Raw genomic sequence first — 22,316 nt, 5'->3', positions numbered from 1 at the left:
TTAATAGCTATGTAGTAATATGATTTTTTTTGTATTCTCTGGAAAGCTTTTTATTTGACACCCGTATCAAGAGGTTGCTAATAGAATAATTGGTCTTAGGACATCTACCACAGATATATACAGACATCTGGCTTAGAATGACATCACTCATTAATCATACAATGACATCCAAATCCAACGTGTATGCAAAATTTCAGCTTAATCGCTTCAAGCAGTTTAATTCAGTTGCAATATTTGTCCCTCACATACATACAGTTGTTAAATCACAAACAAAAAAGCCTATATAAATTTCAAAAAACCCACTAAACTATACAAAATAGCTTAAAAGTTTATACCCCCTATCGCGACAAAAGCTTCCGTAAACTACTAAAAGCGTTAAGAATGGCAACTTCCCAACTAGAACAATGAAAGCAACTTATATTGCTTCGTCTGGCCCTAACTATTGGAAGTTTCGCAATAAATTTAAATATGAATATGTCGTTTGAAAGAGGGAGGAAATACGCGACGAGGGCTGAATAAAGCAGGGCGCGTGTTACACCGTAGCGTAATTGTTAATGAGTAAAATTGAGAATATGTATTTTTTCTTACTTCTAATGCATATTTATAATATCTGCTGTTTTCATTGTCGTTATTTTTCTTTTGTTGCTTTGTAACACCTGCTGTAAATTCTCTACATCCACCCAGGGTTGACTGGTAGAGAATGTCATCAGGCATTATGTTTGCCCTTTTGTACATTTCTTGTTAGAGGTTATGCAATAATTTAATAAATAAATAAATATTTGAGATTTCAAAATAATTGTCATTTTGCACAGTGACACTAATGAAAGGTTTTTTTAATATTAATTACAGTAGCGAACGAGCATATTAAGCGACTACTGCCGCCCGTGGACTTCTGTAATCAACGCCAGATAAGCTTAGATCCAACCTGATTTTCTCACAAATACTTTACTATCCGACTTAATTGGAACGCCTCAGATAACTATATCTCCCTTACTACACTCTTCAAAACGGAACACAACAGCGCTTTACACTACTGTCATTACAAAGGTTCCTACCACCATCAAAAAGTATATGTCGATTATCACACGTAAAATTGCGGTGATTAGGCAGAAATCGTTTTGGATAAACCGCAGTGTTGCCTTCGGAGTCGAACCACAAATCATTGTAATTTCAATATTTATTTTTCGAATAAGTATATCGAAAAATCTTTTGTCTATGAAAATCATAGATAAGTATAGATATCTTACCGCCTTGTAATTGAAGGAAGCCATTAAATGGCTTAAACGGCTGACAATTTTGTCAGCCATTTAATGGCTGTCATGATGTAATTTACACGGGACAATGCTGATATGCGCAGTTAAGACACAAAATCGAAGAAAAAGTGCGGATTTTTCAAACACGAAAATAGATGACACTGATGACAGTGACAATTTCAATTGTCAAAACTTGTTACATTTTCTTGTTAGGAGTGAGTAATCTTTACTAATCTATGATAAACATAAAACGAATCAATAACTAGCAAAAATATTTGTATACAAATAAGTGTGACAGTCAGCCCGCTAAGATGCTATGAAGAATTGTTTTCTTTAGCAACTCCAAAAGTGTTGGCGTTAATGGCTTAATCTGGTATTGCACTTCAACACCGTAAATAATAAATATTATCTTATAATAGTTTATGCAAATATTTGTAGTTTTAATACAAATCGTTTGTACAATGTTTGCGTAAAATTTTATGGAGAGGCTACATACAATAATTAGTCAGATAGACAATCTATTTAGTCTCTGGTCTAGAAAATAAGTATGGTTGGTAATAATAGTAATAATATAGAAGTAGCTAACTGGTATGCAGGCCATCTGATGGCAAGTGTCTACTACCGCCCATGGACAAATGTAAGCAACTCCAGATAGTATTAGAGTCCTACCTGAGGTTGGCAGATGCATTGCGACTTTCAAACCAAAACTCAGGAGTGCTTAAAACCGAATTATGCAGAAATATATGTGGTGGTGGGGTGACTCGGGAATCAAACTACTCGTACATAGTTTCTTCTACCATCTAATTCAGTTCCAATAGGAATTACTGGAGACATGCTGATCAGGTTAAGTGTTAAGGTTAGTCATTGGTTAGGCCAACAACCACTAACAAGACCAACAACAGCAACATAATTCTGAATGTTTGGCAAACTACGCAATGATTGTGGTGATGTTGGCCAAAATTCCTCGCCAACAAGACCAATCTGAAAAGGCGCTATTACGTATTCTTAAAGCCAAGTTTCTTTTATCCGGTGCTTTTGATAGACGCGGTGTTAATGTGTCACAGTTTAAATTCTAGCGGATATCATAGTGTGGATATGATTTAGGATTTAGTTTCTGTATTAAAATTTGTGTTAATCGGATAATAGATTCTCCGAAAATAATGCAGTTATGTCATATAAGTTTTAGATGCAATGTGCTTGCAAGTTTCAAGTTTCAAGTTGCTATTTTATAAACATTTTTTTAATAATATGGACATAATTACATATGAATAAATAATGCTATAATGTTATAAATAAATAAAAATAATTCTTTCGCAGAAATAAAAAATAAATATTATTAAAATAATATTTTTTATTACGTTAATATTGTAAATAATTAAATGTAACTTGTAGAAAAAATAAATATAAAAACACCGATAAACAAAATAAAGATTTTATTACTATGTAAAATTATATAAATTTTAATAAACAAATAATTTTAATGAAGTATTTTTTCATAACAATTAGATGAAAAGGAATTGAAAATAAATAAAAATAATTCTTTCGCAGAAATAAAAAATAAATATTATTAAAATAATATTTTTTATAGCGTTAATATTGTAAATAATTAAATGTAACTTGTAGAAAAAATAAATATAAAAACACCGATAAACAAAATAAAGATTTTATTACTAAATGAATTTTTAAATGGCGAGTCCATGCTATGCTTTCATTTAGCATATTGTGGAGCAATTCATCAATCCATGCAAGTAGCAACAGTCTGAATAGTAATCGAAAATTACAGCCAACGAGCCATGCGGATATTTACGTTTTTAGAAAAATAAACCGTACCTAAAGTATAAAACACAAGTTTGCCAAACCAGCACACATTTAAACGTGTGGTGAGTGTTTGTCTTGCTTTGCGTAGCTTTGTAGCATAGCTTATAATCAAGCAACGGTAGAGGTTTGGAGTTAGTGGCAAACATAAGCATACGGACATAGCGCCACGGCCTTCAAAGGTTCTTCTACAAGCGCTTGCAAACTTACACAAATCAAGCCAAACGTTCTATCCACACGTTTGAATTTTTGACGTTTTGACAAGCGTGTGGCAGCATGATACATAGACGCATAACTCCGGATAAGGTCATATGTACAGACATTGACGTGTCCTGTCAGACGAAATCCTATTTTTCTATACAATATTTTGAGGCAGGGCTCATGTCTGGGCGGTCACGTTACAGAACGTACGTAACGTTATACAAATACATATTTCAATCGTCATTCGTCATCCAACATCATTCATCATGTTTCATACATCATTCATATATATACATTGTTATTAATGAATTTTGCCGAAAAGTGGGACAGCAATGCATTAATATGTTGTAACTGCAAGACTTAAGAGCAAATGTCGTCATAAATAATTTGAAGGCGGGTGACTCTTTGTGCCTTATTCCGTACTACCGCCGCACCTATTTCTGTCTATAAGAGCAATATTAAGCACTGCTGTGTTCCACTGTGAAGGGTGTGGTCAGGAAGACATACTTAACCGAGGCTTTTCAGCTTAATTCTAAGTAGCAACGCATCACAGACAGACTTTTCCGAGGCGTTCCAGCTTAGTCCTCAGGGGTAGCGGCGCATCTGTGGCCGACCTCAGGTAGGAATATCTTATCTTATCTGGAGTTGATTACAGATGTCCATGGGCGGCAGTAGCCACTTACCATCAGGTGGACTGCATGCTCGTCTGCTACTCTTACATTATAAAAAAAAAATCTATAGCCAATCTTAAGTATAAATCTAATTATTTATCTGAGATTGATTACAGAAGTCCTTGGGCGGCAGTAGCCATCAGGTCTGCACACTCGTTTGCTTTCAATATTCCAAAAAACACATTCTACGTGAAATAGGGTAACAGTATAATTTACGTCACTTCCACGCGTTGAACGTTGAATTTTTTACATCCCCCTGAGGGTGTGATCGCGATAATGCCGTTGCACCCCACACCCTGTTTCAATATTACTAACGTCTTCATCATGTAATACCTTTGAGGATCAGCTATTACCATATTTGCGACATTTTTTGTTGAATATTATCGAACATACATTTATTTTATGTTTTTTCTTGTAATATAAAGGTGGCAAATGAGCATGCAGTTCACCTGACAGTAAGTCGCTGCTGGTTATGGACTTGCGTAAACAACCACAGATAAAATTATAATCCTGCGTAAGGTTGCCCACAGATACGTTACTAACTCTCTTTTTGTTTACCAGGGAGGAAAATCTTCAAAAAAATCCATGGGAGTCCTCGGTGTTCCTGGAGTTTTGCGTAGAGGACTCCGGGATCTCCAAGGAAACATCGGGCTCCGCCCAGGCGAGCATGACGTTCGCCACATCATCTGGTGCTTACGGCGGTATGCGACCACACATACTGCCGTCCTCCCCGGGGTCGCTGGACAGGCGGTTCGAAACCGCATCCCCAGAAGCCCCCCTTTTACCTCTTAGGACAGGCAGGAAATTTTTAACTACAACTCATTTTATGTCTACTGCTGTGATTGGGTCTCTCACAGTTGTGAATTGGATAAAAAGCTTGAATACACCACCATGATACTCCATTTAGCTTGATCCTTACTTACGCCATACAAGTGAAATATCAATTGCTATGTCCCGTCAGTATGAAATATTAATTTTGAATACTCAAATAACTTTGAAAAATCAGAAGCGCCTGTGATTTGAACCTTGGCCCTCACGAAGGAGACCTGTCTCACCTAAAGGCTATCACTGCTGCACAGCATCATGAAGCAGTATGGTGCCTACCCCTAGTTGTAAGAGACCCGTGCCCAGCAGAGGGGCAGTAACGGTTGCCGATGCTCCATTTACCTTAAAGCCCTATTTACATATCACGATACACATGGAATATCAATGTCTACGTCACGTACGAAATATTCGTCTGAATACAAATTCAATTTCAGGCGTCACTTTATCGAAACGTAACGGAATTGATCGCTACCTTCTGAATATGGATTTGCTTTCGTTTATACTAGTTTGACAGCGCGGCTTCGATTGTTTGTTCGATACACAAACTCAGCTTCTCATTTGGCGGTCCAAAGTTCAAATCCCAGCATACACTTCTGATACTTCAAAGTTATATGCGGATATATTTGTGCATTTCCTGTTATTTAAATTTCTGTGTTTTCAATTATAAGTTTTTTTTTAATAATATAAGAGTAGCAGACGAGCATGCAGTCCGCCTGATGGTAAGTGGTTACTGCCGCCCATGGACATCTGTAATCAACCCCAGATAGGATTAGATATTCCTACCTGAGGTTGGCCACAGATGCGCCGCTACCCCTGAGGACTAAGCTGGTACGCCCCGGAAAAGTATATCTCCCTTACCACACCCTTCAAACCGGAACACGGCAGCGCCTAACACTGCAGGCAGGCAGAAATAGGTGTGGCGGTGGTGCCGCCGGAATCGAACCACAAAGGGTTCTACCACCTTCAAAAATAAACAAGTATAAAGATTTTCTTTCTTTTCTGATTCAATAAATTATCACTTACTTAAACAATGAAGGAAAACAGCGTGATACTAATGTAGTAAGGTTTTTTGTAAAAAAAAAAGTCCCACCTACAATAAATCAGTGTGAAGATAAGCAAATGTTACCACTAAATTACGTAAATGATTCAAGCAGGAAAATTCTTACGTAACCACGGAAACTGCGGATCTAAGCCAGTTTTATGGTATTACATTTTCATACAAAAGTATCCGAATTTTAACATTTACAACTATAACTATAACTGCTTATAGTTATAGCTTTGCTTTTAATTCAAAATATACTTTTGAATTTCTGTCGGCATTTTCAAAATAATTGCCATGAACATTGAACGTAGCTGATACTCGTAGCACGGAACCAAAAAAAATCTTATTTGTCACCTACATTGTTTTTATATATGCCCGCATATAGTATAAACGGCATATAGCCATATATGTTGATATATATGTGTATATACATACTGTAAGAAGGCACTGGCTTATTTTAGAAATGTTTGAACTAGTAAAACACAACAGTTAAAACACTTGTAATAAAACAATGATGAGAATAAAATTGTTTTTATACATATACATTATTAATTTAAACTTTTTATTACGTAGGACTTTTTCATAAGACCCACTTAATTTAACAAATACGAGACGAAATATTTAGGACTTTTATCTAAAACATGTTAAGGGCACGCATTGCGTAGTTACGCCACTAAAACTACCTAAAAATGCATAGGTACTCCACACAAATCAAATGTAACTTCCGCCCACACCCCACGCTCTGCCACCCTTCACTTTAATGTTACACATAAATCAAATCCATGGCGCCATGTTGGTTTCTTACAGACTACTATTTTGAGAGAATACTTATATATAAATATTATCTGTCTAGCGTGTAGCCAAAGTTAGGCTCACGGCATAGAAAGTCGCAATTGTTTACAAATCAGTAGTGTCAAGCGCCGCTGTGTTCTGGTTTGAAGGGTGTGTTAAGGGAGACATACTTTTCCGAGGCGTTCCAGCTTAGCCTCAGGAGTAGCGGCGCATCTGTGGCCGACCTCACGTAGGAATATCTAATTTTATCTGGGCTTGATTGCATATGTCCATGGGTGGCGGTAACCAATTATCATCAGGTGGACTGCATGCTCGTCTGCTTCTCCTATATATTATATATAAAAAAAACTATATTGTTTTGAGCTTTTTTTATAAGCAGCATGCATCCACTTCACCTGATAGTAAGAGGAATCAACCCCATATAAGAGTCCTGCCTATGGTCAGCGATAGATCCGTTACTACCTCCGAAGACTTGGTTGGAACACCTCGGATATGTTGTTTATACTACACGCTTCAAATCGGAACATAGAAGCGCTAAGTACTTCTGTTATTAGGCAGAAAGGGAGTGGCGGTGGTGGCTCCGGAGTCAAACTTCAAAACATTCTCCACTCTTCACTATTAGCGAGAGGACATTGGCCGAGAAACATAAGGATTGTTGTAGACAAATGCCCAAAGTTACATGAATATTTATTGGTTTTATTTACAAGTCGATGTTAGCAAAGAGCGGATCCTTGCCAAATCTGTTGCCCATTCCATTTTCTGTAGAAAATCTTTCTTTTTGTGTTCGTATAATTATAATGAATTACCCACTTTCCCTAAAATATGACTTTTATGTTCTAGTTCTATATTCCTAGTAAATATGCTTTGTATGTTTTAATTTCGCCCGAGACTTTCTTTAGACTGTTCCATAACATTACATTACATAATATAATTACGGCTTCCGAATGATGTCGAATTAATACACAGATGATCCAATAAAAGTATATTACTTTCGACTTCAGAGAAGAAGTCTAAAGCGACTTATACAGATTTCTCAATTCACGCACTGTTCAAGGTTCGATTCCGGCTAGAACAGTTCACAAAGTACCCAACATTCCCTAATCGCCAACTGCCTGAACTCGACAGCGCTCATTACTTTGATAGATGACGTCAGCATGTTTAGAATTAAACGCTATGCCCAATTGGTTAATTAGACTCGGTTTGCCCTAAAATTGTATGTACGAACTTACTTTGTAGAAAATTAGACTAAAAATACTATGTTTTAGAAATTTAGTAACAATTGCTATAACATCATCAACCCATTACTGTCCCACTGCTGGGCATTGGTCTCCTCTCAGAATGAGATGGATTAGGCCATAATCCACCGCACTGGCCAAGTGCATATTAGTAGACTTTACATATCTTTGAAACCTTTTTTTTTAAGATTTTACAGGTCTTCAGGTTTCCTCACAATGTTTTCCGTCACCGTTTAAACAAGTGATAATTAATATCATGCTATAACGGTAAGGGAAAATATTGTAAAGAAATCTACACGCCTGAGAGCCCTTTACAAGTTGTCAAAAGCTTGTGAAGTCTACCAATTCCCACTTGGCAAGCGCGATGGACTATGGCCTGAACTCTATCCCTGAGAGAGACCCGTTAGCCAACCAACCCAACCCTCTTGCCACTTTAATCATCAGCGTTCAAGTTTTTGATATGAAACTCGCTGACATCACAAAAAATTATCTTTTTTTTTATAATATAGGAGTAGCAGACGAGCATACAGTCCACCTGATGGTAAGTGGCTACTGCCGCCCATGGACATCTGTAATCAACCCCAGATAGGATTAGATATTCCCACCTAAGGTCGGTTACAGATGCGCCGCTACCCCTGAGGACTAAGCTGGAACGCCTCGGAAAAGTTTGTCTCCCTTACCACACCCTTCAAACCGGAACACAACAGCGCCTAACACTGCTGTTATTAGGTAGAAATAGGTGTGTAGAAAAATTAATGAACGCTGACAAAATCAAACAAGTTCACAATTAGTCAAGGCTAAGAATGTTTTGAATAATCTTAATCTTACCCCAGTTATCGTCGTTAATCCATTATTTCAACGGCGACGGGAACGGGTATCCTCGCAGGGTTTAGATCATGGCGCTGACCATGTGCGAATTGGTAAACTTCACACCTTTGATTTTTAGTGTTCAAAGGATAAAAACAAGACCCTATTACTAAGCCTCCGCTGTCACTCCGTCTGTCCATCTGCAGGACCCTTTCTCCTGAGCCATAATAGATAGACACTTGAAATTTACACAGAGTTTGTATAATGGTGGAGTATTCCTTAACCCGAGGCTTTACGAGCATACATTTCCTGTCTTAAACATCTACAATTGACTCCGAATAGAATAGAAATCTTATTGGAGGTCCATTACAAATTCGTTTTAACTACGAACCTAATTCAGATGGGATTCTTCTTACGAATATTATAATCTGTGCGACTGAATCAAAGTCAATGAAGTGGGCTGAAACTTACTGTAATTAAAAAAACCAAAAACCTTTCCTATGTTTTTTATTTAACATAACTATAATATACATAGTATTATTAAATCACTGGTAATTTTCACGGGATTCTATATACGGTTTCTGAGGTCTAAGTGGACCCTTTCTAGCCGGGAATAGAGTTGTAGATGAAGAGGAAGTAGATATGGCGGGAGTTGTAAATGGATGGATGATGATGGATGGAGTATTTGTGGTCTTAGTAACAGTAGTAGGTGATAAGGTAGATGGCGTAACGTCTTCATAAGTAACAGAAACCATTAGATCGACGAAGTATTTCTGGCAGTCGAACTGAACGACACCGCTCTTCTCGGAGTAAGTTTCTGTCCCGTTGCAGTCGAAGGGCCTGACACAACCTCTGGGTGGGTTATCCCCGAAGATAGTGCAGATCTTCTTCAAGTACCAAGTGTCGTCGACCCCGAAGATGGTGTTCTTGTAGCCAATCTCGATGACCGGTCTTGCGTCAATACCGAGTTGGGAATATTTGGAAGAAGATAGGCTGGCCAGGGATCCCTTGGTCAGGACACACTGCCTATACCTGTTAGGGTCTATTCCCGTTTCACAGAGGCAGCACTCGCTTGAATTGCCTATAACATGGTAATTTATTATAAACTAATAGGCACAGATCAGTGGCATTATACTTCATAGTCTATACCTGTCTTAGGATCGAATCCTGTGCGAGCAACTCTGACATTACAAAGTGTTTTGGGGTATAGAAAAAAAAACTGTAATTTACTTGAAAAATAAAATATTAAAAATTTAGATTTAAAATCCAAAAATATTTGAAGAAATGAAATCTACATGGATCCTCGCGTAGAATACAAAAATCTCGATCAGGCGCAAAAATCAATAAACACCTAGACCCAGACTAAAAATCTTAATTTATCATTTAGAATTTTACCTGACCGGGAATCGAACCCGAAACTTTTTTCTTTTTGATACTAAAACATTTAAAAAATGGTAAATTTGAGGTCCTTTTGAAAATTATAATGACATGGTATTCTTGACAACAAGGAAACAAAACACGTCTGATTACGGTACATTGTACGTTTATGTAAGGCATTAGAAGGGACAGTAACGATAACCCTTAAACAAAAATAATATTTAAATATACATTTTTAACTTAGTAAAATTAATGAAAATATACATAGCTTAAATATAAAAGATAAGAAGGAAATATTGTGAAATATTAATAACTTTATAACAAAAGCAACAAATTCATATTTGCTGTGATTCACTTATTTCGCCCTAAAACAAGCTGTTATATAATTATATAATTATATAACAGCTTGTTATTATGTTGTTTTATTATCTTTTTATCCATCTGTCTGTCTGTTACAGAGCTCTATCTCTTGAACCGTAAACCATGGAAGGTTGTGAATGTCGACTGACTTACATGACCTCATCATCATGACCATTTTAGTCCTCAAAAATAGCTACTCCCCTATAACTGGTTTAAATACAATCGCAGCGTAGAACGTCGAAGGTGGCAGCGACTACATACCATCAGGGAAAATGCTCTTTTGTTACCTGAATAAAAAGAAAGAAAAAGAAAACCAAAAGATAGAAAAAAACAATACCTTCAGCCTCGCATTTAAGGTATTGAGCCTGGACAAATGTGTTCAACCTCATTTCGTTAAGGGCACACATCTGAGGAACGGAGTATCTGCCGCTACCCTGAAATTGGGATATAGTTATCATATGCAAAGGTGGTAAAACCCTCTTGGTTCGACTCCGGCGGCACCACCGTTACACCTATTTCTAATAAATAACAATAATGTTAAGCGATGCGTATGTGTTCCGATTTGGAGAGTGTGGTCAGAAGGACATACTATTCCGAGGCGTTCCAATTTAATACATAAATAAGAAAGATTCTGTGGCCGATCTAAAGTAAGAGTTTAATGTTAGTGTTGATTACACATGTTTATGGGCGGCAATGCCTTTAAACTTTATGTAGGCAATGAACGTAGATGCAGTGTCCATACCGGTATGACAAACAGGGGATTCTGAGTTCGATTCCGTACCACACAAATGCCCTAATAATAAATTAAGATTTCTGTTTTGGTTCGATCCCCGGCCACATAGAGATCTAGATAATTTATTTAGATATTTGTTATAGATCTGGGTATTTGTGTATCTAAGGCATCGAAAAAAATCTAATTAGAAATGTACAAAGCATTATTCTCGTATTAAATAAATTATTTTAATTTAGTACCTGTAGGTAATAATCCACGGAAATCTCCCCTCCAATATTATCTATCAGCCATGGATAGGTCTTGGTGAAGAACTCTGTATCTTCATACACATCGCCGTACACAGATATGACGTAAGTGGCTGATGTTGTATGGAAACACCATACAATTGCAAGTACGAACAACATTGTGATAATTAATCTTTGTTTAATTGTGTTTTATAGGGCGCGTGTCTGTTGTAAAGCGGAACGGGTATTGAACTTTTTTACACTGATTACAAAAAAAAATGATAGACTATTTATTTATTTATTTAATTAGAACGGTACATTATTTACCATTTACACTAAGTAATAATAAGGATTAAACTAATCATAAAATAAATCAGTCATCCATCACGCATTCATATCGCACACATTCTCACATAATCATCTTCTATTCGTCCGCAAACAAATCGCACTTCGCAATTGTACTAGTGGTTAAGAAACGCGGCCTCTTACCGAGAGGTCCGAGGTTCAAGTCCCAGGCACCTCTGAAAGGAGACTCGGGCAGCGTGAATGTCAATCATGTAAAGTAACAACTAATCATCAGATTCATAAAATAGTTTCTTTTTATGTCACTAAATTTCTTAAAAAATGCAATATGCGTTTAGCTTTAGATAGAAAAAAAACCTTAAGAATTTGAAGAGGGTCAATAAAATGAAGGTCCATAAAATCTGGTATGCTAGCAATGTCGCTGAAACACTGAAAATCAATTAAAGCGTTTTTATCTTTATTTTATTACAAATCGTTTTTACTACGATTTTAGTAGCAAATTACAAATTACGATCATTTACGAGTATGTACAGAACATAGCATTATGATGATGGGGTTTATGAAACTAAAGTAGCCAACAAATTAACTGGTCACAGACACCCATGGACGTCTGAAATGAACAAGTTTGACTTTTTTTTAATATAATATGGGAGTAGCAGACGAGCATGAAGTCCACCTGATGGTAAGTGGTTACTGCCGCCCATGGACATCTGTAATCGACCCCAGATAGGATTAGATATTGCTTCCTGAGGGCGGCTTTAGATGCGCCGCTGCCCCTGAGGACCAAGCTGGAATGCCTCGGAAAACCTTACCTCACCCTTCAAACCAGAGCACAGCAGCGCTTAACACTGCTGTTATGAGGCAGAAATAGGTGTGGCGGTGGTGCCGCCGGAGTCGAACCACAAAGGGTTCTACCACCTTCAATACACTTCATACTGGAAAGTTATCACCGCCACTAATATTTCTAGCGGGAAAGGATGAGGGTCCCTACTGAAATTAATGAAAATGCCAAATGAAATGAAAATGAATGAAAATAAAAATATTTTATTTGTATCTTTATAAGAGTGGCAACGCGTCTGTGATCCTCCTTTATCGTACAGCATACAGGACAAATCATAGTCTTACTGTAAGTTAGTGGCTATGAACATGAACATCTGTAATCAACCCAGATAGGTCGGCCATGGATGCGCCACTACCCCTGGAGACTAAGCTGGAATGCCTCCGATATGTCTCCCTTACCCTTTAAGGCCGATGTTGTTAGTTGAACCACAAAGAGTTCTACCACCTTCAATATGTGGCAGTAGCCATATTCTAGATAAAATAAGATTCCTACCTGAGATCGGCCGCAGATGCGCTGCTATCCCTGAGAACTAAGCTGTAATGAGTCTGAAAAAGACGTCTACGAGTACTTTTTACCACACCGTTCATGCCAAACACGGCAGAGCTTAAGACTGCGGTAATTATATATATATAGACAGAAATAGGTGTGACCTGCAAAGTCAAAGGACAAAGCGCTCTACCTTCAAATTTGCTATACTCTCATAAGAAAATAAGCCCGGAATTTTTAAAATATTCATAGGAAAAGGAAGCACGAAATATTCCCACTTCCCTTAAAACACAATACAATGCCACTTAAGTCATTATTTTTAATTAAATCATTACGGAGACGAAATTCCTGGCAATGTGTACCCAATTCAATTTGCTGAAAAACTTGTTTCATTGTCCCCGGGGAAGGGGTTGAAGGGGTGGGGATGTAAATTATTTTACCCTCGGATTGGGTCAATACACTCTTTCGTGTTGTGAACTGTCGATAATTAATTAATTTAATTAATTAAGTAATTAGAGACAGTTAGTGATTGCCTAGTACCGCGTTTCACAACCTGTGGTCCGCGGACCTCTGGGGGTCCGCGAGTATATGTATGGGGGTCCGCGGTGTCATCTCTGGACCATACATAAATCGTTCATTGTATGCAAAAGGGCCGCCTTACTGCTTTTTTTCAACCACATACCTATGTGAAAAGGCATTATCTACTCTTGTTTATACAAAAAAAACAAATACAGAAACAGATTACAAGTAGAATATGATTTGAGATTACAGCTTAGTAGCAACATCAACCTGAATATCCCTGATTTAGTTGCAAAAATGCAACACCAACCTTCACATAATTTTATTTTCATATTTTTCGTAATAAATACTTATAATTATCTTCTGTATTTGTTTTTTTTTGTATCTGTAATAACTAAAATAAATACCTAATCCGTTTTTTTGCTGTTAATCTTATTAAGGGGGTCCGTGAAAACTATGTTTGATTTCCTAAGGGTGGGTCTGAAAAAGGCTGGGAAACGCTGGCCTATAGGTAGTTGAATCCCGATCTCTCCATCGAGGTATCCGAGGTTCAAAAGTTATGTGCCTATTATAAATTAATTATCACTTGCCTTAATGTCTTAAAGTTGAAGGAAAACATCGTAAGGCACACATGATCCATACCTGAGATCCTATAAAAAGTATTGTCAAAGTTAGGCGAAGATGGAACGCCTCTGAAAAGTATGTCTCCCTTAAACCAAACCATAACAGCGCGTAACAATGTTATTAGGAAGAAAAACCTGTGGCGGTTATGCTTGTATAGGCCGCGCCAAAATGCTAGTCCGCTCTGAAGTTGTTGCGAGCAGATGTAGTCATGCAATTCACTATGGCGACGCGATTCATTTCTATATTCAGAGCGGACTAGCGCGACGCGGACTATAGAATCGAACCACCAGGGATTCCGCCACCTCAATAAAAAATAAAATGCCTTCTACACTCACAGCTCCACACTAGGATTCCCTATATCACGGGTGCTATGGACGTACACAGAGGCAAACACTCCAACATTCAGACCTAGAAACAGATACTTAAATTCATTATTTAGAAATCTGTCTCGCCGGGGATCGAATCCAGGACTTTCTGTGCATCCACCTCGAAGACGGCCGCTTAACTAACGAAATCCTTTACCTTTTTGAGTTTTAAGCTTTAACCTTTTTATCGACATCTATAAAATATCGCACATCACTAGTACAGTCAACATAGGTAAAAGCTGATTGTGTGGCCTTCTTAAGAGAAGGCCACACAAGCTAAGGCGATGTTATGAAAGCGTTTAAGCTGGCTGTACCGTAGGGCTGAGGTCTATTCAATAAAGGAACGACATACAAATCGGATTAGGCTACAGGTGGCTCCAGTGTATTTAATATTAGGTTGGCATAGTACAATAATAGGCTAAGGTCTTTACGCCCGTTATTTATATTCAATCTATCCAATTTTTACCTCCCATATTATTATATACAAATTGATATATGCAATTTTTGCCTACATTTTTGTATTTACACATTTTACATTATCTACATACATTTACATTTCCAAAATTTTTACCTGCTACATTTTTACATTACCTGCATTTTTTTAACTAAAGATGGATCAGTAGGTAAAAATAGGAAAATTACAGATGATAGTAAAAATCGTAAAATTTTAATCTTTGGTAGGTAAAGTTTGGATAGATTAAGTATTAATAATATAATTATTCGGACGGTCGATTGAGACCCAGCAGCGGGTCATCTTTTCCTTGAGTAAGCAGTGGCAACCTAATGGTTAGAAACTTCGACTCGCAGGCATGATTTTTCAATTAAAAATGATTAGTAATTTACTTTAAAGTTGAAGGAAACATCTTGAGAAAACCTACACGCTTAATAGATTTAATAACATTATTATTTTCTAAACTAAAAATCACGCTGAAACAGTTATTGAAACTAAAAAGCAAATATTTGAAATCTAGTAACTTGCGATGAACTTTCTCACAGGCGCTTTAACAATCTCGCCTCGAAAATCGTTAACCCTGAGGATGTTGATAAGGACAATGGTACTCTAAATGGAAATCTATCATTTCGTACTTAGCCAGTGCGGTGAACTATGGTTTAGCCCTTTTCACTCTGCGAAACCCGTGCCCAGCAGTGGGACAGTAGATTAATGATCATCAGTTCCTTACAGCAACATTTCTGTCCTATTTAGACCAAGGGTCCTGGTCTAGTTTCTAGAACTTTTTCAGTTCTGCCTAATTGGCCCGACAAATAGGAAGGCTGTTTCAAATGAGGCACGTACAACCCTTACCGGCCCTCGAGGGTCCCACAGGTAATGGGCTGTTACCGCGTGGCTAACTATGACTTATGATGCAACAAAGGGCATATATGTATATGTACTAGGTACTTACTTATGGTATACGAACCAATGTTCCTACTTAATAATTTATAGCAATCATAACATAATAGTTAGAAACTCGACCCCTAATTGAGGTGTCCGGGGTCCAAATCCCACGAACCTTGGATTTTTTTATTTATGCGTATTATAAATTAATAATATCCTACTCTAAGTGATTCCCTTGCCCAGCTGTGGGAGAGAAATTAGTTAAAAACGTATATACTTATATATCAAATTCTCGTGTCACAATGTTAGTTACCGTTCTCCTCCGAAACGGCTTTAACGATTTTCACGAAATTTTATATGCATATTCAGTAGGTCTAAGAATTGGCTACTATCTATTTTTCATACCCCTAAGTGATAAGGGTTGTTCACCCTTAACATTTTTTTATTTTTATGGCAACAACGTTTGCCGGGTCAGCTAGTACTTATATACATACATAGTTCTAATCTTTGTACAATATACATACGGTATACTGTCACATGAAAAAACATTATTAATGTTCGATCCGTTGTTACATACACACAAATAGAAAAGGTTTAAAGGAGTAGTAAGGGACACACGAGGCATTCTAACTTAGTTCTCATAAGTAGCGAAGTTACATCTTCCCTTTTTCTCATACATTTTTAAACAATATATATAACATTGTATATAAGTAAGAACTAAGAGATAAATTCAAAATATTTTGATAAAATCTCTAAACTCGGATGCCTTAGAGTGGTATTACAACTTTATATTTCATTATAACCCTTAACTGATGTGTTAATCGGGAAATTTGTAAATTATAAGATATTCCGCAAACTCATTACAGGGTTAAGCTCACCAGTATTACCTGACCTCTTAAATCATGTTATCCGCGCTGATAAAGAGTGGATATTTGAATAGCTACGAACAATAAATATAGGTAAAAAAGTCCCTTTAAGACACTTATTTATATTATATAAAATACTCGTATAGTTTAAACAGAAATGAGAACATTTGCCCCCTCCCTCTTCTCTCGCCTGAGTCAAAAATAAAAGGCCTGGGATTTGAACCTTGCACGCCTAGATCGAGAGGCCGAGTTTCAACCGCTGGCCTATTCGGATTCTGGACGCACCTACGTGAATGGAACTTTGTGAACTTGGCTCTACATTGCATCCTAAACTCCACGAGTCATATAAAGTTATGTATTAATAGATAAGAGAGGGCGACGTCTAGTGTGGTGCGCTATAAGATGTCTGAACGTTACTAGTGTAAAATCTAAACTAAATAAAAACAATGTAAAACAAAGTAATAGTTACTAGAGTAGAACTACATTCTAATTAGAGAGGGTCGCAACTCTTGTCCCCCGTGCGCCATCTTGAAAATGAGGTGTAAATTGTTTTACCATCTATCAAACAAACTGTCCGTGACATTGAAAATTTCTAAGAACGATTAATGTCTAAAACTGTGAGCCATACATTGTACAACTTAATTTTTTGTATATGACTTTTTGTTGTTCAATGTACAACATCACGAAAATATATTAGGATTAACAACTTTTTTTCTAGTAATTTTCCATAAAAATGACATAAGCGCTTTTTGATACATAGGTTTACAAGGACAAGGGGCTACAAATTTGAAAAATCCAAAAAGGAAAATATCCTCTGATTTTAGTACGCTAAGACCAGAACATTCTAATGAGCTACTAAATTGTATAAAATATTCATTTTGATTTTGTTTCCCAATTGACGCGGTATATATTTCAAAGATCAAAGTACACTGGAAGTGATAAATTACGGGTCACTATTACAATGTAATTAACTATTGTGATTAAAAGCCGATTATTTTTACAGATAATAATGTAATTACGTACGATGGTCAATTTGTTTTCATACTTTGTCGCTCAATTTGCGTACCATCGCATAATTTTAAATTGTAGCTGTAATATTGGACAGCCATTATTCCATCAAATTGCCATTATAAGTTATAATAACAAACGAGAATGCAGTTCATCTGACACCTGTACCATTACCATGAGTTTTCAAAAAATCCCACAATTTTACGTTACGTTTACCCAATCCATTATTCTGTTCCGTTTGCTTAGTAGACTGAGTAAACGTAACAATAAGTAAGTACTCAAGTGTTTTTGTCTGCCTCACATGTTCGCAAAAAAGAGAGACAAAACATAAAGCGCCATTTTGTCAATTTAGACATTTAATGTTCCGTTACTGACACTATAGTTCTGATACAATCCGCTACGGGCGCTGATTGGAATTTGTATGGACAAATACGTAAACAAAAACCAAAACAGTCATATTTGTTAAAACGTAAAAATGGTAAGGGTACTGATAAGGGCCAAATGCCCTTATCTCCGCTATCTCTCTCTTTTATGCTCTTTTTACTATATATCTGCTTATACTCTGTTAAGGTCGGCCACAGATGCGTACTCCTGAGGATTAAGCTAAAACACCATATGTAAGTGACCCTTACCACATCCTTCCAGTCTGAATATGTAGCAGTGCTTAGTATTGACGTTAGTTTTTTAACAATTTTGATTTAACTCGTCCCTACTAATGCAAATCAGAGTCAAATCTTGCAACTGAATTTTAACCCCAACCAAAAATTGAGTAGAGCTGAAATTCCGTATGCATGTTCGGATGGAAGACAACGCACTATTAAATTGACAACGTCATTCTCAATACAATATGGTGAAGTAATTATTTTTAAGCTCCCCAATAATATGAATATGAAATGAAATGGTTTTCTGAAGAAAACGAAAAACAAAATGACGTCAATAAAGCTTAATAAAATAAATAAATGTTATGTAAGTTTAATAATGAACTTATTATTTTTAATTATACACTATGAGAGACGAATTCGAACTATGTACTCCCTATATAGCAACACCTATTATATAACTAAAGACATATATAAGTTTTGCCAAAAAACAAAAAAAAAACGAAAGAGAAAAGGCGCACGCTAAAATACAGAAATACATATAATATGTACTTAGACCTTGCTCTTACATAAATATCGAATATTTTCCAAACCACTGGTTCGACACAGACTTAGTACTACTAGAAGAGACCTGATACAACAGCTTTTTACCATATCTACCATATTATAAAGCTCAATGCAGCAAAGGAGCATGCAGTCAGCCTGATGGTAAATGACTACTGCCGACCTTTGACATCTGTAATTAACCTTAGATAAGATTAGATTCCTACCTAAGGTCGGCCACGGGTGCGTAGCTGAGGACTAAGTTGGAACTCCTCGGATAAGTATGTCTTTCTTACCACACCCTTGAAACCACACACAATACAATACTACTTAACATTTACTGGGCCGAAAAATGTGTTCGACTCCGAAGTCGAACCACAAGGTTTCTACCACCTTCAAAACTATGGCTGTTTTCTAAATGGTCAATTATGGGTGGCATATTATTTTAACCAGATGCCGTTCGATGATTACCACTGATAGTGAATTTGATAAGCCACTTGCCATCGGGTGGACTGCATGCTAAAGGAGCAATTGCTGATTCAATATTGTAAACAATTATGAAAATACCCAATACAGACTTATTTAAATGTCTTGGTAATTTTGATGTAATTACTACTGAGATTGACACTTAGATGTATTAATGTAAAACGGAAGTTATGATGTGAAAATTATTATATTGTAGTAAATTAATTTTAAATAACTTATTATATTATTAAATGTTTTATTAATTTTTAGTAATATTAAATAAGGTGTACAAACAAACTAGATTATTTATGTTAAACGGATGTCCGTCCTCGTGTCGTACAACTTCCGATTACTTTGCATAGATGGCGCTCAGGTGGCGATGAAATAACTTGAATTGTTGTAACGACACGAGCACGGCAGTTGGTTGTTGGAAGCGCTACCGAGCGCATGTTCTAAAAGTGTAGTATAGAACTGATACAGAATAAAAGTGTTTTAAATATCAGAAAATCGTATTATTTCTTACAAATCAGAAAGCGGGATAATATCGAGGTAACCAGTACTCGATATTTGGACTCAGCGCCCTGTATAAAATTGGAGAACGGTATGTTTAATTTTTTTTTTAATTTCTATTATTATTTAACGATGATTTTTTTTTTTTTAAATTTATTATTTTTCTCTTCGAATAATTGAACTATACTTATATATATTTTTTTTAATTATTATTTTTTTTTTATATATTTGTTTGATATTATGACAAAAGCTTTTATATATTACAAGTATACGTTACTTTTATTTTTTATTTTTTATTACTTATTGTTCGTCGTATTAAGATAGAATAAAGAATAAATATAACGTAACTGTAACGAATTCCCTTTTGTTTAGTTTAAACATTTTACTTTTTAGACTGTGTTTATTTTCTAGCGAAGAAAATGGAAAGAAAGCGATCGTCTCGAAAACGGGACAGATCTCCAACTAGAGATCGTAGTGGGCGACAGCGAAAACAAATGCGGCGTGATCACAGTCCATCGCGGCATTTGCAGCGAAGCCCATCACGACGTACCCCAACTGGACGAATGGAACGCAGCGTATCCAGACAGTTGGAGCTCAACACGCCGAGGCAAATTCAACGCAGCTCTTCAAGGCGGAGGGAGAGCAGTGCTTCAAGGCGAGTCTACCGCAGCACGTCGAGGCGGGTGGACCGCAGCACGTCGAGACGACTGAACCGCAGCGCATCGAGGCAATCGGAGCGCAGCACGTCGAGGCGACTGCAGCGCAGTGCATCGAAATGTTTGCACCGCAGTCCTTCCCACCCAGCGGGAGACAGCCGTTCGCACGCACGGAGTAACGAGGAGCAACAACATCAGCCACATTCTTCCCTGCCTACTGGTGAGCTACCCGTTATTCCTTCTGTTCCTCCGGCCAATTTAATAGACACATTCAAAGAATTAATTAGTGCAATAAAAACTGATACTAGTAATGATAGATATCCTGCTTTAAATGTAATTCCTGAATTTGATCCATCTAAACGAAATCAAACAATAGATAATTGGATTAATAAAGTTAATGAATGTGCATTGATCTATGGTTGGTCGGAGCGGCAGATTATTCATTATGCATTGCCGAAACTTGTGGGATTAGCCCAAAAATGGTACCAAGGTTTACCGAGTTTAATGTTTTCTTGGCCTGATTGGCAAAGTAAACTTAAATTAGCGTTCCCTAGTAGTCAAAATTATGGTCAATTGTTGACAGAAATGCTTGCAAGTAAAGCACGATTCGGAGATTCGTTAGAAGAATATTTTTACGAGAAAATGGTGTTGCTAAACAGATGTTCAATTTCTGGTAAAAATGCTATAGACTGTATTCTACATGGTATTGAAGATAGATCGGTTAGGACAAGCGCAGAGGCGGCACAGTTTACAGACCCGGATAAATTATTAGTCTTCTTAAGAAATGTAAAAATAATGAAGAAACCTGATAGAATTTCAACGCTAACTCAAGCAAGCACTTCTGACAACAGACGACCCAGGCTGTATAAGTCTATGCAGAACAACCCAGACACTAAGTTCACGCCTAAGTGTTATAATTGTGGTGAGGAAGGTCACCCATATTTTAAATGCAAACATCCAATAAAGAAATGCGACACTTGCCATAAAGTAGGTCATTTATCTAGTGAATGTTCCACGCAAGGAACTCCTAATACTAAGACTGTTTTACGTATATCTGAACAAGTCGATAACGATTTAAAGTATTTTAAGTCAGCCAAGGTGAATGACCAGAGTTTTGATTGTTTTATTGATTTTGGTAGCCAATGCACTATGTTGAAGGAATCTGTTGCTAAGACATTAGGTGTGCCACTTTCAACCAACGATTTGCCGGTGTTAAGAGGGTTCGGGGATTCTGTAGTAAACTGCCTAGGAAAATGTGATATCGATATAGAAATAGATTCTGCTAAGGCTAGAGTTCAAGCGCTCATTGTTCCTGACCAATTATTACAGGTTCCCTTGTTGTTGGGACAAACTTTTACAGAACAAGAACACATTATCGTGTACAAGAATAATGATATCTTAAAAATAACTACGAACCAAGAAAAAATATTTAAAATTTTGTTATATGTGTCCGATTCTAAACACATTTCTTTCGGTTATAATGAGATAAATGTATACACGTGTCCCAATTTTTCTGGGGATTTATTTATTGAAACTAGTATTTCTCAACAACCCAATCGACAATATGAAGTAATTCAAAGTGTGGTACAAATAAATAATGGTCATGGTCAATTAATAACTAAATGTATTTCGGCTGATGGTTTTCAACTTACTAAGGGTATGCTCTTAGCTCGAGCTATACCAATAAAAGAAATTTTAACCTCTCGTATTAACAGAATTGAACATAGATTCGATTCCGCTGTTACTGTTATAGAAAGCTCCATGGTTAACGTTAACCAAAATATAGATAGTAATGACAAATCTAAATTGTTGAACCTTTTAAATGAATTTAGAAGTTGTTTTGCTTTTTCAATAAATGAA

At 36.7% G+C, this 22,316-nt stretch overlaps 1 protein-coding gene across 1 annotated transcript; it reads right to left on the bottom strand.

The window, feature by feature from the left end:
• Window positions 1-9,186: 9,186 nt before the first annotated feature.
• On the bottom strand, window positions 9,187-11,756 carry LOC140754550 (uncharacterized). Its single transcript, XM_073089592.1, has 4 exons — window positions 11,749-11,756; window positions 11,351-11,528; window positions 10,716-10,812; window positions 9,187-9,722 (listed from the first exon to the last, which is right to left on the bottom strand). Exons 1-4 carry the CDS (start codon window positions 11,754-11,756, stop codon window positions 9,187-9,189), a joined length of 819 nt encoding a protein of 272 aa, XP_072945693.1.
• Window positions 11,757-22,316: the final 10,560 nt, after the last annotated feature.

This window comes from Epargyreus clarus, unplaced genomic scaffold (assembly GCF_041222505.1).
Source record: "Epargyreus clarus isolate Ecla_fem2 unplaced genomic scaffold, WU_Ecla_fem_2.2 ptg000029l, whole genome shotgun sequence".
Lineage (NCBI taxonomy): Eukaryota > Metazoa > Arthropoda > Insecta > Lepidoptera > Hesperiidae > Epargyreus > Epargyreus clarus.
This window is presented reverse-complemented; position numbering and strand designations above follow the sequence as displayed.

Bases quoted from the DNA above. Each gene is read 5' to 3' on its own strand.
- LOC140754550 (XM_073089592.1), bottom strand. The intron at 10,813-11,350 runs GTACTAAATTAA...TCCCAATTTCAG, and splicing joins CCGTGGATTATTACCTACAG to GGTAGCGGCAGATACTCCGT. The intron at 9,723-10,715 runs GTATTGTTTTTT...ACCATGTTATAG, and splicing joins CCTTAAATGCGAGGCTGAAG to GCAATTCAAGCGAGTGCTGC.